At 43.8% G+C, this 22,752-nt stretch overlaps 1 protein-coding gene across 3 annotated transcripts in view; it reads right to left on the bottom strand.

Annotated features, from left to right (window-relative positions):
- Positions 1 to 22,752, bottom strand: part of LOC126277981 (RNA-binding protein fusilli-like) — a 442,836-nt gene that overhangs the window by 259,901 nt on the left and 160,183 nt on the right. For all 3 annotated transcript variants that reach the window (XM_049977643.1, XM_049977645.1, XM_049977644.1), the window contains exon 3: positions 3,004 to 3,147. In XM_049977643.1, the coding sequence (XP_049833600.1) occupies positions 3,004 to 3,147 (144 nt within the window). The remainder of the gene's footprint in view (positions 1 to 3,003; positions 3,148 to 22,752) is intronic.

Below are 22,752 nucleotides of genomic sequence, written 5' to 3' on the forward strand. Positions count from 1 at the left end.
GGCGGATCCTGCAGAAAGTGTCGCCGCTTCTTTCTGTAAGCTGTTCATTTTCGGAACAGAGCCTGCAATCCACCACGGTCCTAGGACTTAAGCCCTTGTGATTTCAACTTGATTCGTATGATGATGAAAGCACTCCTTGGCATTCGTTTTAGAACTGTTACAGATATTCGGGAAATAGACAACCCCTCTCGAACGATCAACACAACTGGAGCTGCTAAAGCTATCCTACGAGTTCCACATCACTGACAACTGGTTACACACAATTCTGGTGACTACTCTGAAGGACAGTAAAACTTTGAAACATTTGCCTGTTTAGCATAAGTTGTAAATAAACATTTCCCACTATTAAAGTTCCAACCCTCGTAAATTTGCGGACAACACATACTTCCTAGATTTTCGGTAAGTATTTAGTGTACCACGAAGTTGAGTGATACACTACCTAACATCATGCGAAGTAATTTACTCAAACATACAATTGGATCTAAGAGTTTTTGGCAGATAGAAACCAGTATATTATACTGGAATAGTCAACGGAAACTGAAGTAAAATCGTGGTAAATGACAGACAATGCCCACAAATAAGACAAAGAAATTGATTGTATCAGATCACCAAATTAATGGCTCTCATCTCGTTCAAACATATTGCAGGAAATTCTACGTAAAAGATACGAGTTGGAATCAACAAGTAAAAACGCAAACAAAGCTAATGCGATATGTCCTTCAGTGCTCTTCCACAGTTCGAGGTTTGCCTTAAGTTGGTCTGACGTAAGACAAATCTTAACACGTCGGTATGACACAGAGCTACTCACGAATTTAAATTGGTACCTACGGAAGAAAGGCAACAATGTAATTTAGATCCCTTGTTTGGAAAATTTAAAGGCACAACATGTACGATTACCTGCGTGGAAATCACAAGAAAAAGATACGAGAGACTAGATCGTGTGAGAGGCATAGACGCTCACTTCTCCCTCGGTCCTAACGTAAATGAAATACGAGCAGTTACTCAAAATTCCCGTAAGTTTGAGCACTGCGTCCAAACAATCAGCAGTACAATCTTCCTCCGCAAGGCCCCTCTAGTTGCGCCTGTGAACTGCCCGTTCGCCACGTGGCGTCGTCGTATGTGTGTGCATCCGTGTAACCTTTGTTGCCGATTTGTTTACACAGTGTTTTACTGTCTCTGTGAATTTCGAAATGACTGTTTCGAAGGAACAAAGAAGCTGCGTCTTTCAACCTCCGCAAACTGCAGCTGAAACCCAACGCTTAGTACGGGACACAATGATCAAGTTTTGGGCTAAGCAAGATCTGAAGCGTTTACGCGATTTGCAGAGGGCAGGGAGTTTGCGAAGAATGAGACACCGACCATCTCGCACAACTCCGGAAATAATTACAGAAGTGCGCGTAGTAAATACACAAGGGCAGAAGACAGTCCATGATGACTGTGAAATTATTGTAGTTTTAAACGGAAAATGTCAACTCATTCTAGTTGATGAAATGAATATAGGACGAATTACATCGCAGTTAGTCCCTCGTCCTTCGAACGCCGCCTAACAATACATCGAACTATAAATAGCAGTTCGACATGATCCGAATTTCCGGACCAGAGTTACAAATGAAGATGAATCATGGTTGTACGTTTATGACTCAAATTAGCACGCTTCACAGTGGGAGAGAGAATTCTCTCCGCGGTTCATAAAATCCGCGAAGTTCGTTGCAACAAGTCATTGCTAGTTACACACATACAGAATGAAGTACTACTGACGAACTTTCACAGATTGTTCAGAAATACTTTCAATATTTTGGTGTAAGAGACCCACGGTCTCCTGCGGCTCGTTACAAGAGTAATAGAGTAATTATGATTTATTCGGCTTGTTACCGCAATCAGACTGATTTCGGCGAAAATGTCTTCTGAACTTTAATAAGGTTTTCAAAAGAAATTGTGAAACATATATGTCTTATATCCGTTGTGTGATCGGGAGTTTCACTTGGAACAATGAAAAGGTTGTCTTAACAAAAATCACTTCTTATAGAATAAGTATTTCATTTGCTTTCCCTCGGGTGCGAGGGCGGATATCACACGGGATGTATCAACAGAAGCTTAGATAACTATCATTGCCTTTGACTTTTGCATGGACATAAGCACACATCTGCCAACATCAAATCACGGAATAATGTAGTTAGAGAGGCAAAAATTGACACACATGCTTGGAATGACATGGGGTCTTATCAGAACCAAAGAAAATACAGTCGTTCAAAAAATGTCCGACAGATGGAGCTTCATCTGATCAGAATAGCACTAATTAGCATAACAAAGTAAGACAAATCAAAGATCATGTTCTTTACAGGAGATGCTCAATATGTCCACCATCATTCCTCAACAATAGCTGTAGTCGAGGAATAATGTTGCTAACAAGCATGTCCGGAGTTATGGTGAGGCATTGGCGTCGGATGTTGTCTTTCAGCATCCCTAGCGATGTCGGTCTTGCACGATACACTTGCGGCTTCAGGTAACCCCCAAGCCAATAATCGCACGGACTGAGGTCTGGGGACTTGGGAGGCCAAGCATGACGGAAGTGGCGGCTGAGCACACAATCATCACCAAACGACGCGTGCAAGAGATCTTTCACGCGTCTAGCAATATGGGGTGTTTTTTTTTTGTCCTAATAAAACTCCATGTTATTCCAAGCATGTGTCAATTTTTACCCCTCTCTATCTACAGTATTCCGTGATTTATCAAGTTTTCAAATTTATACTGACTTTTTGGTCACCCGGTATATGACAAACATATTTTTTTACGATTCGTAACTACAAGAGCTATTATACCTACTGAGATATGACAGACTTTACTACAGATGCAATGAGGTTGCCACTTCCAGCTGGACGTAAGAGCAAACGCAAACATCCATAATTGATGTACAGATAATCTTACTAACTGTGTAAAAAAATATTACGTTATTGCTCTTAGAAAAAGAGAGAACTCGACACACGCAGCACGTGGCGCACTCACCGCCTGGATGGCGGCCTCCAGCGGCTGGCCGCTCTTGACGAGCTCCTCCGTGAGCCTCGTCTCCTGCACCAGCTGCTCCGACAGCACATTCTCGTTGATGTCCGCCGTCCGAGGCTTCACCAGGTACTGGTTCACGCCCACAACCTGAAACACGAAACGTCGGTCTCATATCAGAAATCTACCACAACACTGTCTCGTGCAACACAGAAATCTCTCCTCTCACTCCAGTTCTCGTTTCTTGGGTGCTGATCCGGTTGCTGATATTTTTAGTTTTAGTTCAGTTAGTATATTGCAATTTTCTGTGACAGTTACAACGGCCACCAAAATGTATTATAGTAGTTCGTGATTAGTGATGTTACCATTCTTGGCAGGGTACATAATTGCGTCGAATGATACAGGGCACGTAAAAAAAATGTACACACACTATGAACTGTCATAGACAATTTACCTCCCGTTCTACCAGGTTAAATACCTGTGGGGAAGTAATGTTACGTTTCTTCAACAGGTGGCAGTAGTGGCAAGGAACTAACTGCGACATGGAGGACGTGCGTTCGAGCTTTGAAGTGCGGAAGCAGATAATTAAGTGGTACTAGAAGTTTGAGATTGTAGATGCGGTTCGAAGACAGTGGAGAAAGGAGTATGGTACAGAACCACATTTAAGGTCAACAATTACACGTCTACGAGACAAAATCTTCGAGGCAAGCGGCACGTGAGAGTAATGTGGACGACGATCCAGATCGAAGGTTAGAATTTTGTGAATCGGTTCAGGAGATGGTGAGACATGAACCGAGATTTATGGGTAGCATAATTTGGTCGAATGAAGCCCGATTCAAAAATGGTTCAAATGGCACTGAGCACTTTGGGACTTAACTTCCGAGGTCATCAGTTTCCTAGAACTTAGAACTAGTTAAACCTAACTAACCTAAAGACATCACACACATCCATGCCCGAGGTACGATTCGAACCTGCGACCGTAGTGGTCGTCCGGTCCCAGACTGTAGCGCCTAGAACCGCTCGGCCACCCCGGCCGGCAAGCCCAATTCAAACTCAATGGAACTGTCAATATACACAGTTTTGTGTACTGGGCTGAAGATAATCCTCGAATTACAGTTGAAAAGTTTGTGAATTTGCTTGGTCAAAACGTGTGGTGTGGTTTGTCTGCAAGGGGACTCATTGGGCCTTTCCGCTTTGTACGTACCGTTACTGGAGAAACCTAACTAACAATGCTTGCTGATTCCATCTTCCCTGCCATTCGTGCATTATACGGTAATAATGAGTTTTATTTCCAACAAGATGGCGCCCCGCCGCACGATCATAGGGACGTACGACCATATCTGGATCACAATGTGCGAGGACGGTGGATAGGACGCACGGGACCAATCTAGTTTCCTGCACGCTCTCCAGACATCATGCCTCTGGATTTCTTCTTATGGGGCACAGTAAAAGAGGTGTACAAACGTAAACCACGTAACGTGGACACACTTTGGAATGAGATTCAGGCGGTGTGCGCAGAAATCTCATTGGACACTTTAGTACGATGTACGGAATCAGTGGTGATCCGTACTCAGAAATGTATTGATGCTGAAGGCCACCAGTTTGAACATTAATCACATTTGCAATGTACATTTATTTTTCCAATTGGAGTTTAAGCTCTCCATTTCCAGAAATTTAACATTGCAGAACGGGAAATAAAATTTCTATGACCCTTCAAACTGTGTATACATTTTTTTACGCACCCTGTATATGATTACTGAAGAGCACGTAGGTGCCGTGTACTTTGGTCCGACAGCGTTATGAACACCTGACTTGTTTTGAATGGGACCTCATTTTGAATCTGAATTTGGGTGGTCGATTTCTGCAATATCCAGATTTGTAGAGTTTTCGGCTGAGACAGTGGTCTGATGTTGGGGACTGCACGGGAACACGAGAGCAGGCACTCATCGTCAAGATTACGGCTGACTGTGTCTGAGAACAAGAAGGGACGATTGTTGTTCTGTACAAAAAGCACACTGAAACCCGTTCACAACTGCGCTTGCCGTCTGGAAACAAGTCATCGACTTCCTGCAATTTGGGTCATCCCACACCACTTGTCGGAGTCTAGCAGCAGCAGCGGGCAATACAATGCCATGCGCAGGCTGCCATCAACGCAACACCTGCGTCTGATGTGGCGCTGTGACTGGGAAGCGTTAACTGCTGATGAACGACGTCGCACTGCGTTCAGCGATCAATCACGGTTCTTAACTACACCGGATGACCATCGCTGGAGAGTATGGCGTCGACCTGGGGAGAGGTCCTTTTCTTCCAATGTTTTCTAGAGGCACAGCATTGTTTCTCCTGACGTCATAGTGTGGCAAGCCATCAGGTATGGCTTCAGGTCACGGCTGGTAGTGATCGAGAGATCACTAAATCCGGCCGGGAATCGAACCCGGGAGCCCGTGATCCCGAGGCAGCAACGCTAGCCCCTATAGTGAAATGGTAATTGGAACAAGACGCTTGGGACAGTCAGTTTCAGAAATCGTTAGGGGATTCAATATTCCGACATAAACAGTGTCAAGAGTGTGCCCAGAATACCAAATTTCAGGGGAAGGCATCACCTCCCGTCACGGAAGACACAATGGCCGTCTGGCTTCACGTAACGACCAACGGCGTGTGTTGTCAGTGCTAACAGACAAGCAATACTGTGTAACAGCAAAAGTCAATGTGGGACGTACGACGAACGTATCGGTTAGAACAGTGCTGTGAAATTTGGTGTTAACGAGCTATGGCAGCAGACGACCCACGCGAGTGCTTTTGCTAGCAACACGACATCGCCTGCAGCGTATTTCCTGGGACTACATCGGCTGGACCGTCAAGTGAGTCCCGATTTCAGTTGGTAAGTGGGTTCGAGTATGGCGCAGACTTCACAAAGCCATGGACCCAAGTTGTCAACATGGAGTTATGCAAGCTGATGGTGGTTCAAATGGCTCTGAGCACTATGCGACTTCTGCGGTCATCAGTCCCCTACAACTTAGAACTACGTAAACCTAAGGACATCACACACATCCATGCCCGAGGGTGGATTCGAACCTGCGACCGTTGCGGTCGCGCTGTTCCAGACTGGCGCCTAGAACCGCTCGGCCACTCCGGCCGGCAAGCTGATGGTGGCTCCAGAATTGTGGGGGCTTTGTTTTTACATGAAATGGACTGAATTCTGTGGCCCAAGTGAACCCAGCACTGACAGGAAATAGTTATTTTCGGCTGCTTGGACACCACTTGCAACGATTAACGGACTTAATGTTCCCAAACAACGATGGAATAATTGTCGATGACAAAGCGCCAAGTCACTGGTCCACGATTGGTCGCGATTGGTCTGAAGAACATTCTGGACAATTCCAGCGAATGATTTGGCCGCCCAAATCACCCGACATGACTCCTATTGAATTTTTATGTGACACAACAGAGAGGTCAGTTTGTGCACAACATACTTTAACACTTTCGGAATTACGGACAACTATAGAGCCAGCGTGCCTCAGTGTTTCTACAGCGGGCTTCCAACGGCTTGTTGAGTCCATGCCACGTCGAACTGCAGCACTACGCCGTGCAAAAAGAGGTCCACCGACTTTCGTCATCTCATTGTAGTATAGCCAATATTCGGTTAGCTATGTGTACCGACAACGACAGTATAATACAAAGAATAACCAGTATTCCAGCAGTGAATGTGTATTCGCCGTTGCATTGCGGTAGCAAACAGCGCAGGGCAGAGCGGTACATACGAGGGATCAAGTTTTTCGTGTTTTACTGTTCCTGTTAACACATACTGCAAAAATTAATTTCGCGGTAACTAATTTCGGACCGCTTATGTAGTGGGCATGCAAAAATGCGCTTTAAAAACAATTTTGTTTGTATCGGGAAACAAACGCACGTTTTCCAGAGACGCTGGGCTTCGCATTATAGACATGGTGAGCAGCCACACATTGCAAAAAGTAAATTATAAATACCTGCCGAAAGACCAGAGTAAATACGTCTGACGACTCTTATGAGACACATCCGGTAAAATTCCACTGATTTACCGCTGTCGTGTTGCATGTTTGTGGCTTTCCCCCCGTGTCTCATTCTGTAACTTCATACGGCTGAAACACCTACTGTAGGTTCCACCTACGATGTTGCTGCAGGGTAAGACAGCTATTATTTGGAGACAGGGGAAGCGGTAACCCCAAACTCACACCTCCTAAGCCCGGACGTTAGCGCTGTGCGCCGCCCGCACCCTCGCAGAGCAGCGCGGGAGAGCGACCCGGTTTCGCAGTGAGTCGGCGCCGCAGCCTGCGGTATCGCGGAAGCGGACCCGTTTAAGTGCGTGCCCGGGCAAGTTTCTCTGGGCCGCACCTGCTCTCCCGCGTTCATCAATCAGCAGGGCCTGTCCCCGATACCGCAACCTACCTGAACACGCACGCGACCCGACCTCGCACTAGGTTATTTTCCTCCGTTCTGGCATGTAATTGGGTATCCGCCGCGCAGGTATACGCTGGCTTGTCAGACACTAAACCGGGTCTCGTGTTTACCACTATGTACCTGTCTGGCAGCTATTAGTTCAAAGTATTTACTACTGACGCGAGAACGTGCTTCAAATTGATGTGCAGTTCATACGTGCATAAAGCAAACTTAACTCCAGTGCTGAGTCTCTTTCTTAATAGTACAACTACTGCACAAGACTTAATACACTGACCTACCAGACAGTACGTGAAAGCGTTTAGGTGAAAACACTTGCACAGGTGAAATCCCCATTTTATGGTATCAAGTATAAAGCAACTTAACATGCACCTCAACGTTTGGGGTTTCGCTATAATGATGTAATGAGTAACCACTAAAAAGTAAAGAAAAGAGCAAGAGGAATTATAAACGAAACTTGGGAAAGAAGAAGTCACTCCCATTTCTGAATGTTTTCGTGCCCAGAAATTAATAACAGCGTTTCCAAAACTTTAGTGCCGGCCCGTGTGGCCGAGCGGTTCTAGGCGCTTCAGACTGGAACCGCGAGACCGCTACGGTCGCAAGTTCGATTCCTGTCTCCTTAGGTTAGTTAGGTTTCGGTATTTCTAAGTTCTAGGGGACTGATGACCTCAGCATTAAGTCCCATAGTGCTCAGAGCCATTCGAACCAAAATTTTAGTTTCCACTTTCTCTAAGAAATATTTTTTTTTATAAATTCATAAACGTTAGTTATATCGCTACTCATAAACCAAAAAAATGTAAAATAAATGTAAATCTTCACTATTTATGTAAGATGCTTTAAAGTATCTTGCTCTGCTCTCGTATCTAATAGTGTTATGCCTTCGTTATGTTTTATGTTTACTGCTTTTGTACTAGTCAAAGAGGCTCGCTTATAGCTTGATTGAAGCCAATAGATATATCATTTCGAAGTCCGGTTCATGTGTCGAGGCTCCATCCAAATAGATTCCAGTTGCAGTATTCGCATCTACCCACAATTCATAAACTGTAGCAAAGCAGGATTTTTCCACTAATCACGCAAGTTCTACTACTTGAGAAGCTGAAACATGTTAATTTTATTCTCAACAAATGCAGGGAGGGAAATAAGCGCTAAATGTCCCATCGACAGCGCGGTCATTAGAGCGGAGCACAAGCTGAGATTACCAAAAGAAGGGGAAGATAATCAGCCGTGCCCCCCTTTCGAAGAGATCATCCCACTATTTGTGATCGGATGCTTTCCCGGCCTAAGTGTTGTTTCCAGGGCTCTCGCGTGTCCAGCCGAATGACGGAATTCCATCAGAACCACCTGACGGCAAAAAGGTTATACGCCGAAATAACGTGGAACTTCAATGATCGTATCCGGCTGGACACCCGAGAGCCCTGGAAACATTGCACTATTTGCTTGGGAGCGATTTAGGGAAATCACGGTAAACGTAGATCAGGGTGTCGGACGCGGATTTGAACTGTCTTCGTCCCGAATTCATCACAAGTGACACACTGAGAATTTCCAAACTGTAAACTACTTCTGCAGTTCAGCATATAGAAAGTAGAATAACCGCTACAACAGTTTCTAGCCTAACAATACTGCACATAACGCACTAATCCATTACCTAAAACTGGAAGACAGAATTATATGTATATGTACTACTACTACTACTACTACTACTACTACTACTACAACGAAAACTGATCTTGACGTTTTATGTCCGTAAATGAACCAAGCGCTCATATGATTGAAATATGTTCAACGTGCACGTCAGTATCCAACAATCCCACAAAGGAAATTAAAATTTAGTTTCTCCATATTGGCTCTCACAGTTATATCAGCCATCTCGTTTTTACACCGTGCTAACGAAAGTAATTTCTTGCCTTTCGGAAAGCACCTGAATCACTACCAAACCTATGCTTATTACCCAAAGGACGGCCATATGGGATATCAAGTGAAATCAGTGATTGGATTGAACACATTTACATAGAAATGGCGCAGCATGATGTCTTGGATGAAGAGTCGTCGACAAATGCACAAATACTTTAAGTTGTGCTACAGGGTAGCGTGTTGGCATCTTCGCTGTTATGTTTATATTAGTGATCTTGCAAACAAAATAATTACGTCAGACGTCTCTCAGGTTACGCGGTTACCTAGAAAGTAATAGTCTGAAAAACGCTGCACAAATATTGTCACAGCTTGATGACGTTTTGAAGTGATGGAAAGACTGACAACTTGGTTCAAATGGCCAGGAAAAAAAAGTATACTATGACTATATCAAGGAGTCACATTCCGAATCTCAATAGGTGGGTGTAACACACTGTAGGGGTATGAAATGGAATGATCACATACGCTCTGTCGTGGGTGAAGGAGATGGCAGACGTTAGCTCATTAGTAGAATACTACATAAATGAAATCAGTCTATCCAGGAGATTGCTTATGAAACACTGGTGCGATCGATCCTACAATACTGCTTAACTGTTTTGGACCTGTACCAAAGAAGACTTACGGGGCATACAGAACTTACACGGAGAAGGGCAAATGAATGGTGCGCTTCACGCACGGGAGAGCGCCAGGGGATGCTGAAGAAACTGAAATGGCCGACGCTTTAAGTCAGAGGCAAACTATACTGAGAAAGCATGCTTAGTAAGTTTCGACAACGAATTTCAACCGATGAACGTAGGAATGTACAATCATTTTTTACGTATCGCTCCGGTAGGGATAGCGAGACTACAGCGGGCACAGAGGCGTTTACAGTCACTCTACCCGCTTTCCGGACGTGAACAGAACGAGTAGAAGCCCTAATAACTGGTACAATGGGAAGTATCCTCCGCTACGCATCTCTTAGTAACTTCACAATATGGATGTAGATGACGTAAAAGTTACAATATTCGTGGAACGCCCGGTTTCGCGTAATGTACTGTGTTTGCACGGATTCTCTGTCACCTAGGCCCGGCATGATTTCCGCTCGCCGATCGCCACTTTGACCAGCACGACCACTACTCTACGCTCCAAACGAAAAACGAGAAACGAGAACCTAGACAGCGTTATATCCCCGCCGGCCGTGGGGGAACGTTCCCGCGATCCAAGGCCGGTGATAGTGCACGACCAAGAAAACAGGCAGCTCTCACATTTCTGGAAAATGAGCAAACAGAGGAGGCGTACACGGATGGCTAGCGACGTGTAAATTCACTGTGGCGCACTGGGGAACCGTGAGGTAACAGGTGGTTTCTATCAGAGAGTGACAACGCCGGTGTTCCGAACTACTGAGTACTTCAAGGAAGTCTAAATCAGTATGATTTCCTTGCTAAGTAGTTTGCTACGTGGTGGTGTTGGTAGTGATCTAACTTGATTTCACACGGCATTTAGTATCTCTCCCATTCTTCAATGTAATCTGCCATCGTCGCTCTGGTAATTCGAATGTTTCCGCTGTGTACGGTTATATTTCATACCGGACTTTACTGACATACTTTTACCGAATTACATGGCCTCAATATAATCGCCCCGCATCTCTTATCACCCTCTCTAACAGAGAGAAAAGGCGTCGTACACCGTCAGCGCATTCATCTCTGTCGATGTCTCGCAAGGACCGCCCTATGGCACGGATGTTGTTGTCTCTTCTGTAGTAGCACATGCCATGAAGAGGTTCGTTCATTTTGGCGAAGATGTAATCGCACAGACTCTTACTGCATGACTATGGTGGATATTTCTGTACCTCCAGTACCTCCCACCCTCCACGCGAGGGGTACCTTCAGCACCGGGTACGTCGTGTAGCGTGGCGCACTGTCATGAAAGATGATAGGACGCAGTGCCAGACGGAAACGTTGTGGACTCCAACTATGTGCCTCTTCGGTCTTAATTCACGCACGTTGTTCGCCATTTCCTAAACATGTTGTTAGGTCGCTTGGATTGGCCTCCTGCACTTTCGCACAGTACACACGGCAACTGACAAACACAGGCGTCACCGTTTACTGCGCTTCAACAGATCTGACCTGCGATCAGAAAAAAGACAGCGGGCGTGTTATGTAACGACCATCCTTCATGTTAGAACAGTGTTGCCACTACTATTTATGGATAAACAGTAGTGGCAACACTGCCATACCACTAGGTGATCAAAAGTATCTGGGACACCTGGCTGAAAATGACTTACAAGTTCGTGGCGCCCTCCATCGGTAACGCTGGAATTCAGTATGTTGGCCCATCCTTAGCCTTGACGACAGCTTCCACTCTAACAGGCATACGTTCTATCAGGTGGTGGAAGGTTTCTTGGGGAATGGCAGCCCATTCTTCACGGAGTTCTGCACTGAGGAGAGGTATCGATGTCGGTAGGTGAGGCCTGGAACGACGTCGGCGTTCCAAAACATCCAAAAGGTGTTCTATAGGATCCAGGGAGGACTCTGTGCAGGCAACTCCATTATAGGGATGTTATTGTCGTGTAACCACTCCGCCACATGCCGTGTATTGTGAACAGATGCTCGATCGTGTTGAAAGATGCAGTCTCCATCCCAAAATTGCTCTTCAACAGTGGGAACCAAGAAGATGCTTAAAACATCAATGTAGGCCTGTGCTGTGACAGTGCCACGCACAACAAGGGGCGCAAGCCACCTCCATGAAAAACACCACCACACCGTAACACCACCGCCTCTGAATTTTACTGTTGGCACTACACACGCCGGCAGATGACGTTCACCGGGGATTCGCCATACCCGCACCCTGCCATCGGATCGCCACATTGTGTACAGTGATTCGTCACTCCACACAACGTTTTTCCACTGTTAAATCGTCCAATGTTTACGCTCCTTACACCCAGCTAGGTGTAGTTTGGCATTTACAAGAGTGATATGTGAATTAAAGAGTAATCGCTCGACCATCAAATACAAGTTTTCTCACCTACCTCTTAACTGTCATAGAACTTGCAATGGGTCCTGATGCAGTTTGGAATTCATGTGTGATGGCCTGGATAGATGTCTTCCTATTACCCATTACGACCCCCCTCAACCGTCAGCGGTGTCTGTCAGTCAACAGACGAGGTCCGTCTATACGCTTTTGTGCTCTACGTGCCCCTTTTACGTTTCCACTTCACTATCATATCAGGAACAGTGAACCAAGGGATGTTTAGGAAGTGTGGCAATCTCGCGTACAGACGTGTGACAAATGACGATCACCTGACCACGTTCGAAGTCCGTGAGTTCCGCAGAGCGCGCCATTCTGCTCTCTCACGATATCTAATGACTACTGAGGTCGCTGATATGGAGTATCTGGCAGTAGGTGGCAGCACAATGCACCTAATATGAAAAACATATGTTTTTGAAAGTGTCCGGATACTTTTGACCACAGAGTGTATGTACATATCACTTAAGAGTTACGCACGATGAAACCTTTAATTTCGATATCAGAAAGTGAGTTTGATAATACTGGTGTTGCAAAAACAAAGATTTAGTTTAAGAAACTAAGCATATTTAGAAATCATAACATCACTGATCCACAGACGAAGAATTAATTAGAATTCGGTTGACAAAAGAGGTGAGTCACGAGACAGGAAACAATGCACTGAACAATCTTACCTTCGATTGACTGAATGAGCAACCCTCAAAAAGTCCGCAAAGTTTTAACAAAAATGCAGGACAATTTTAACTGCAACGTCATCCTTTTGAACATGAGAACAGAATATTAACCACTGTTCCATCCACTTTGACATGCTTCTATGGAGATAAGTCGTTAAAATGGTTTATCGCATCAAAGTAATTACTTTCTCAAAACGAACTATTATACACGGTGACATGCGTGTTCTGCTGTGAAAATCCCGTGGAGTAGTATTAGTGTTTCCATACATTTTTGAAATCGGCTACGACGTTGGCCAAAATGCTCCTCACATTTCGTTCATCATACACACTTTTGTTCCAGCTAGGAACTTCCGCAACACTCCGCCTAATCAGATCTCTTCATAAATATTTACTAGATCCACACTTCAGTATACATCGCTCATTTTTCTCCGCAACGCTATTACCGACTTAACTACCCAACAATTACTCACTCGCTAATTGAAGCTGAAGTCTGGCGATACTATCTGCTACTCTCCAAATCTGAAACTACACTGACAATCTGTGGCAAAGCCCTTCTCCACACGAAACTGGTCGAAAAAAAAGAAAAAATTCAACACCAAAAATACAATATACAGGGTGCTTCAAAATGAACACACACCACATGAAAGGTAAACACGAACAGTTTTTCTTAGAATTATTCAGCGTGAACACCGATCACACATCTAGTCGACAGGCGAGTTGTTCTGAAACCTCGATCATTGTGTCAGGAGTAATTGTTGCAATAACACAGTTTCTAAAAGTCGGATAGATCAGCTGGGATCGGAGGCACATACACGTGATCGAGTAAAATCGTGTGCGAACGTGGAGGTCTTGCATAAAATGCTGTGTCAACATCACCTTGCGCCCAATCCACCGGTCGGATACAGCGTCGTTTAACCAGGCGCGTACTGAGTTTTGCTAGTGAGGCGGCGCACCATCTTGCTCCCAAATAAAGATTTGTTGTTCAGCTTCTTCCCATAGAGACACGGGCCATAGCTGCAGCGCATCAAGATAAGAAACATCAGTTGCAGTTGATTCACCGAAAAAGAAAGGCTCATAAACTTCCCGCTGGGATATTTCTTGGGGCTAAGCGTGAAAGACTCGCAATCGTTCAACCCGTTTTTCAGTCACTCTGTCATTCCATACTCTTCCCATTGCGCACAGGTATACAAACAAAATTGTGAGTTTCTCTTTCATTTGGTGTATTATTTACAATAAGTTGAACGTAATAAATGCTACAATGCCTTAAAACCGGCATGTTCATTTTGAAACTCCCTGTATTACCGTACCAAATATGGCGTAGAAACACCGTTGACATTCAAAACAGATTACAGTCGTCCCCGAATGGATAAATACAGGTTCTGTATCGTTTTCAAGGGAATCTTGTATCACACTTCCTACAAAATAGTGGCACGTTCAGATAAAGATGATGGAAGCGGAATGCAATCACGCACCCTTCTCTCCAAAGCACACCACAAAGGCTAAATAATATTGAGATCTGGTGATTCGTGGCGAAGGAGATGTGACAAGCCATCCTCGCGCTCACAAAACCAGCCCTGGATGATGTAAGCCGCGTTAACAACTGCCCTGTCGTCTTGGAAGACAGCATTACCATTGGTGAACAAACTTTGTATCATCGGATGGATCTGTTGGCCAAAATGGTCACGTAATCCTCGACAGTAATGTGACCCTGGAGAGCAACCATGGGGTCCATGGAATATCACGATATGGCTGCCCAAATCACATCGATAAGTTGTAAACAGAGTGAAACAAGACTCGTCCAATCAAGTAACTTTCTTCCATTGCTCCAAAGCCAGGTTTTATGGCTTCAGCATCACGATTTCCTGTTACGGGCATTTGCGTGACTGACGTGTGGTTTTGGAATTCCAGCTCGCTGAGCAATTCCCTGCTTACGGAGCTCCATTGGTGTACTTTTGGCGCTGACAGGGTTCGCGACTACGATATTCAGTCCTGTAGTGATATTACAACTGTCGTCCTCTTATTTATCATCAGAATCCTCTTCAATGACCGTCTGCCACCATCATTCCACACACACTTTGGCCCGCGTTGTGATTTAGTAGTATTTTTCCACTTTTCCAGTATAAAGTATAAATATTCGATGCAGTGATTCTTGAGACACATAACATCGGCTACTTCGGTTATGGAAGCACCCACCATAAGGGCACCAACGAGCAGCATATGGTGGTGTTCCTACTAAGAGCCATGCGAGATGTGAAATCCACACTTAAAATAGAAAAAAGCGCAGCCCTGATAAACAGCACAGCTGATTTACAGTCAACGTTCCTGTAAAACAATGGACGGCCGGGGAACAGAAATTTGACCAAGGCAGCAAAATCGATATACGTTCGTTTTTCGCAGGTTGCGTGGCACATAAACATGAATTTGGGGTCGCAGGCGGTGCTAGAGCTGGCCGCTGTTTCGGAAGAGAGCGGCTGCGGGAACAATGGCCGGCAGCGACCGCAGCGTCTCATGAATTTACATGGCGGACGAGACAGGTACGGTCTCAGCCACCCGCAGCTTTACTGCAACCTCTCCGCTGCTGGCCCAACAGCTGACTGCAGCTGCACTACGTCACAGTTGGACCAGTGACCTCTGAGACTACTCCAACGCGTATTACGCTCATTACGTCTTCACGTACGCTAATTTTTTTTTTTTTTTTAAATTGAAAGCTGCTGCGAAACAGTACCTTATTCTGGTTCGCTCACTCGCAAACAGAACTTCTGTACAAACGGTTGCACGCCGAGAATACTGGACACTATCGAAATGAACTGTCACTTGTAGCATCACTTTGCAGAGAGCAACTGCATACTACGACCTAAAGACGCCGTACTGATTCATTTTTCCCAAACTATATACAGCAGCAAAGCAGAAAGAAATTTGTACGGATTATAAGAACAGTTTCTGAGGTAGAACGGTCTCTTTGACGAGCAATTGCGTCTATTGGTGTAATAAATGTTGCTTTATTTATGGTTCCTCGCAAGTATTACTTACGGGCTAAAACCATATGAGTTCTGGAAGTGAGAACGATCCAGCAAAGAAACCTCCTCTCGGTCATACTACATGCAAAGTACGTATTCGACTCAACTGGTTCTCAGCATTGTGATTCTTCGAATTACAGAAACATAGCAGAAATTAGCCCGAAGAAAATTGGAAACTATAGCAGAAGTGCTAAGCTGCAGAAAAATTGTTTAAACAACAAACTCAAATATGTCTGCAGAAACTTTTTAATGTATTTCCAAGTTAAAGCTTTTTTGTATTTGTGGCTCATCAGACTTACTACATAGAATTAGGGGGTATTTAGGTAGGGACTAATTAGGAACTGATGGTTGAGCAGTTTTGTTTGCTAAGGACTGCTTGCTTTCTTAGGTATGCTGCTGTAAAAAAATTCTCATGTCAGTGCTCGTTCATTTTCTGACGGTGTATGGCTCTCATTTAGAAAGTTAAACCATGGAACTTTAAGAAAAACCTCTGTAGTGAAGTAAGCTTTTGTCAAGTTAAAATATGCAGACTTTTGGCGATATATATTTCTCAGAACTGAACAGTCACGAAATTCCAGTTTATTTCTCGAAGAATCCTTGATTTAAACTTGATAGAATACAGTGCTGCTCCATATTGACTACACTGGTTTTGGCGAACGCAGCTGAATTTAGAAAGGTGGTAGTGCTCTTGCTGTAAATCTACTACGCTCTGCTTCTCCCTGGCGTTATTTGAGCGCGGTTACGTGTCCTCCAATCGATTACTATAGGGATCAGTACCCTTACAAGTGTCAGCATCTCATTGGAGAGGAAGGGGTGTGTGCAATCATGTGTCTACAGTTTGAATTGCTTATACCTCATCGAAGTCCACCTATCAATTATAAAGAGGCCCGAAATGTTGTAGTGAAATATGTCAATGAGTCGATTAATAAAAATGTCAAAGCATGCTGAACTTTCCTTCTCCAATGGTTCAAATGGCTCTGAGCACTATGGGACTTAACATCTGAGGTCATCAGTCCCCTAGACTTAGAACTACTTAAACCTCACTAACCTAAGGACATCGCACACATTCAGGCAGGACTCGAACCTGCGACCGTAGCGGTCGCGCAGTTCCAGACTGAAGCGTCTAGAACCGCTCGGTCACAACGGCCGGCTTTCCTTCTCAGCACTTCAGGAATAAGGCCTGGCAGTTCACAGTATTTCAAAACATGCATTACACCGATGTCTATGTCAGCGGGGATTGTTGACATATTTACAGTCTGAGGGTTGCCCTTGTATCACTGTATAAAACAATTTTTCAAACTAGCTGAACCGAAATTGACAGACCTCCTGCCGGAGGAGGAAACCGTGCGTTTGCGGCCATGTCCTATAGGCAGTCTGGTCAGCAGCAGTTACTTCCATAGGTGTGGTTGGCAGAAGTCCTCCATGCCCGTACGGTGTATTTGAGTGACCGTAGTTCACTGTTCGCCATTTTTAACCACTCTGTTTCCCACTGCCTCATCAGACAACGCGATGAAAGTGCTTCAGCTAACGGCACATTAGACGCACACCACCATCCCTACACGTTTCTTTGGCCCCTTTTTCGTGTGGCATTTCCCTGACTACCGAAGTATCTTCGTACCCAGCAGACGACGTTCTCCTCGCCTTAGTGTTGGATCAGTTGTAAGGTGTCATGAATGATGCCACGATTAGACATTGATTTTAGTACTAACACAGAACCTCCTTTTGTTCTAAGCTTTTTGATGTCTGAACAGGCAGTACCCGAAACGTGGTAATAAAATTTTTAATAATCAATCTGGACGGTTTTATTCTCAAAAGTGTAACAATTGCTCTAAGCGAACTGGTCTACTGGGTACACACGGTGAACCGCTTGTGGAGCACTGAGCAACTCAGAGGAGACGAGGAACTTTGTACTGTGACGTTTCTGAATTCAGTGACGTTATACTGCCACTACTTCCATAATTTGTTAGGTGTTCCAGAAGCCATACTTGTGAAACCTTATCAGGGAAAACAGCTGAACAACTGGGAGAAATCAGCGCATACAACGATAAGACCGTGGCATGTAGTTAAAAGTCAGAAGAACAGAGGTCTAAAAACGTAGTAATCTGGAGTTTTGTTGTATTGCGTCAAATCACTTTGGGCCTCTGAAGGCGCCAGGCGGCAATTTGTTGCATCCCGGACTGTGTAAACGGATATCTGATATATCCAGATTCCTGAAACTGTCTGTGACACGTATCCAGAGCTGCTTGCTCGGATGTTTCCGATTCCTGAAAAGCCACTTGAAGTTGCGGTGGATATGAACTGGGCTGGTCCGAAAGGCTCCAGTCCATATCCGAATGCCGTCATGGTGAATAGCACGTAATGTCTTGAGGTGTACGTGCTGATCCGTGAACAATGCTACCGTCATCTAACTACGACCTGACAAATACCCTTTAAACGCAGGACCGGTCAACTCCAAATGCCTTTCCGCTGACGCACTTCAAGGTAATAAACGATTTGATGCTCTTTATATTTTCCAGCATCGCAAGCTATAGTTGACTAAAATTCCGATGAGCAGCGTTAAACTGACAAGTAGTAGTATTTCCTGGTGAGAAACTGAGCTCCTAGAGCATTTTCGAAGATCCAGAGCGAATCTAACGATTAATTTATGAAGTTGCTGAAGCTCGTATTCGGAGGGAGCGAGGTTTTATTCTGCGTCCGATTATCTTCCGGCAAATGCGTCGATAGAATGTTAACAGAATTAGGTCAGTTTCCTTTCTCCATTCTCGCCTAACTATGCAAGTGGTTCATCTCTGACGACATCGGTTACGAGACCTTACTCTAATCTCTTCTATAATTTCCTGTCCACTAAGACTCTTCTTGGCGTCGGTATTCAGAATTCTGGTACATCTACATCAGAAACGCTTTTGGGGGGGGGGGGGGGCGCATGCTACGCCGTTCTGAGAAATTTATAACCGTATAACCATCGTTTCATTTCATGCTCGTAAAATTCTAAACATGGCCTTGAAGAACCTGCTAGAACAGACCTTCACAATCGTGGAAAAATCCCGAAATCTACAGTCATCTGGTACATCTGTAGGACCGGTTTGTGAAACTATTAAGTGTCCGTCTGTCTATTTGATTCAAATTTGTGGACTCTTAACGAGAATGATCGATGTGCACAATCACGTTGCGGCAACACAATTACATAAATTCGCTAATAGAACTGCAATATTAATAAACCGTTTACGCTCTCGGCTGAGCACAACTGGAATGTGTTATCACTTGTACAGTAGAAGCTAACCTTGGCGCACCGTCTGCTGTTGCTGTGCGTCGGATCCACATAGCTCAATAATAAACTGACGAGTCTACTCTGTCACACTTATTCGTGACGCGTGACGTCACAGTCCCTGTGATAGGTCGGTACAAGCTGCAAAATAGTTCTACACTGAAGAAATACAATTGCCCTATATTGCCACTACGTGACGCTACTTGGACTTAGTTTGTTGTCTACTGTTAATACTGATTCTCTGCAGATAAATTCGTAGCCTTAACAGGTTCAAGGTACAGGGTACTTACAAATAGTGGAAAAATCGAAATTTTTTATGACTTTAATAAATTCTATAGTCTTTCCTTATTATATTGATATACATACATTATAGGGTTTCCAACGAAAAATGACCTATATATACCAAATTTTAAAGTTACCCTCTTTATTTCTGTTACAGAAAGCAGTATTATTTCGAAAAGAACTGTGAACTTTGTCTCCTGCAATTATACGTATGATACATTGTATATACTGGTAACAGTGTAGGTTTCTGGTGTCTGTAAATGATTATCTTTGCTAGTATTTACTTTTGTTTCGCTGAAGGAGTTTCTTCACGTGTTACTGTATGTTTGCTGCCCAAGTGCTACATATATTTGAGGAAGTACATATCCTTTAGTGTGCAATAACTCTAACTATGCCATGCATCAAGAAATTCAAATTCCGTGGTAACCGGTTAACAAAGCAAGCCACACTGTTGAAAGTAATCTACGTATTAGTTCTTCAATGGAACGAACTCCCACATGGCACGCCTCCTGGTGATTCAAATTTTGGTGCTAATAATGACGCTATTTGTAGTGGATCTGTTGTTGATTATGTGGGCATCTTATCTTCTTTGATAAAGAAGTGACGAAATGTAAACAATGTGGTGATGTAGGATGTCTGGAAATAACTGAACAACAAAGTATCAGGAACGGTTTAGCGTCAGAATTAGTTGTTCTGTATAGATCCTGCAATAAATCTACCTCGAAAATGATTTCTAACATTGTGCATAATTCATATGATGTGAATATGAAGTTAGTGTATACAATGCTTGCAATAGGAAAAGAAAAAAAAAAAGTTGCTCAAACGTTTTGTAGTTTGATGGACCTTCCTCCCCCTCCCAGTACGTTCAGCAAGTACATAAACACACTTAGGTGCCTTGACGGTTGTCAGTCACAGCAGCTGAGAAGAGTGCTCCACATACCACCTTCGAAGGTTGTCATGGGTGTGATGATGGTTATGTGATATGACCGAAACCGGTCACCTATGTTCTTGAAGCATATACGGTGTGATCAAGACTGAATTTTTGAAAGATTTTTTTAAATTTTTGATCGCTGATCCAAAAATGTTTATTAAAATTATCAGTGCCTGAAAGAAATAGGTGTTGATTTTTACATAATATTGAGCCGGAAAAGCGCCCTGTATCCTCAAGGCAAGTGCTGCTGCATAGTAGACTATCGCCACTCTGCGTTCTATCTACTGTGCTATCTACTTTTGCTGAATGTCGCACAAGTGTACCTAATTTCCATTAATTATGCCGGCAGTGATCTTACATGTAAGTACGTTGAAGTGCATTACTCACTTAGCAGTAAGATTCTATGCCCGCTCGTCTATGCTTCGCCGTTTACCTAAAAGCGACCAACACTGCACTTCTCAGACAAAAGAAAGCGGCAGGGACCCTAACGACGGCGACTCTACAGGAATATGATCAGCAAAACAGGTGCTAGTCTTGCTTCATTCAAGGGAGGCGCCAGATGTCTTAGAACCAGCAAACAAGTAAAAACAACGGAGTCGGCCTATACAACTTTTACTTGATAATGCTGAACAAAATTAAACTGAAGCGGATACTATGCAGAACTTCCCGTATGAAAAATACTTCGATAAAGGTTGACATAAATACGCATTTTTTTTTAAAGGAAACTGATTGGAATTACTAAGTGACTCTCAAAGCTTGTATGTCAGCTCCATAATAGTTGTGAAAATGTCAACTTTTAGATCACATTTTGCAATCGATTAGATCTCGCTTTTCGGTAGTAAAGATAGACGGGTTTGTATTGTTTGGTAAGTGATGTAAAGTGCACTCTTTATCATTAAGATTGAGACTGGATGCAATCTAACATCCTCAGTAAATGAGTCGAACAGATGGGACTCTTCTCTGTAAGTCTTCTGTTGATACCAGTGAGGGTAGATGAGAGCGTGCATAGGCGTACAGACAAATTGCTAATAAAGCCAATGTAAACTTTATCTTTTGTTGGCCGCAACGAATTTTTAAAATTTTTCTGTGCTGTTTATGATCATTGCTTCTCAAATCGTACAGTAAGCTAGGTACCCAAATGCAGTCCAGTGCTAGTAGAGAACTCAGTTACGGTGCTCCCGATTCTCGAAGCCTAATTGCAAAACCTCAAAATAATGACTGCTATCATGTCATTTCACGCATCTGACCAAATCACGTCCGGAAAAACAAGAGCACCACACACAGCGTTTTATCCTTAATTAATACAGTGTTTCGAAATTGTAGAAACATTGGGAAACGTTCGCAGTAACTATGAAATCACTTATGGAACTGCAACTAACGGGAGAATCAACTTTCTCAAAATAATGGAACACGAAGTGATAAGTTAGTGAAATAAAGCAGCAACAGTTGGAAAGTTTTTACAATTATAATTTTCCTTTGGGGAATAAAGTTTTTAACGTACTTTTAGGCGCAACAGCACTGGTGTTTATTATACACATACCAGTATACTAAGTAATTAAAATTTTTTTTAAAAAACGTATGTACTGTTTCAACTTACCTACATATTTCAAAACAGTTACTGTTTAAAACTTGTACAGTGTTGCTCCATTGCAATCGCCCCAACAGGAAAGCTAGGGTCACGAAGATATTTCGAGTCTTGGACAACGACGACACGGTTTTTGTGACATGTGAAGTACAGTATTCACTCGAAGAAAATTACGAAATAACCTGCATCGACTATTGACTGACGAAGGTTCAAAAGCACCTTCAGAACATGAAGCCATGTTCGGTACCTCTCAAACTCTGAGCACGTCAACCACAACTCTCTCCACTCCCTAAACTGCAGCCACTAGCCAGTGCCTATGGCAGGAAACAGTCAAGCCGTGTTGTAACCAATGACTCATCCCTCACCCTTTCTTGGAAGGCACGGGTCTGCCTTCGTGCCGAATGAATCATCGCCTATTAAAAGAGTGGGAAACCAGTTGGCAATTATGTCAGACCTAAAACTGTGTTTGAAGTTGACATGAACCGTCACAATTGCTACAAGATTCTGTAAAATATAATGAAGAGTTCCAAATACTGTCTTAACACAAAGAGGGAAATCAGAGGTGTAACAATGCAGCAGAACCCAAATCCCAATACAGACATTCTGATTTAGGTAGGATCTCGTCTTTGTGACCACTACAAATGAACGTTGGGTGGTTT

This window comes from Schistocerca gregaria, chromosome 6 (assembly GCF_023897955.1).
Source record: "Schistocerca gregaria isolate iqSchGreg1 chromosome 6, iqSchGreg1.2, whole genome shotgun sequence".
NCBI lineage: Eukaryota > Metazoa > Arthropoda > Insecta > Orthoptera > Acrididae > Schistocerca > Schistocerca gregaria.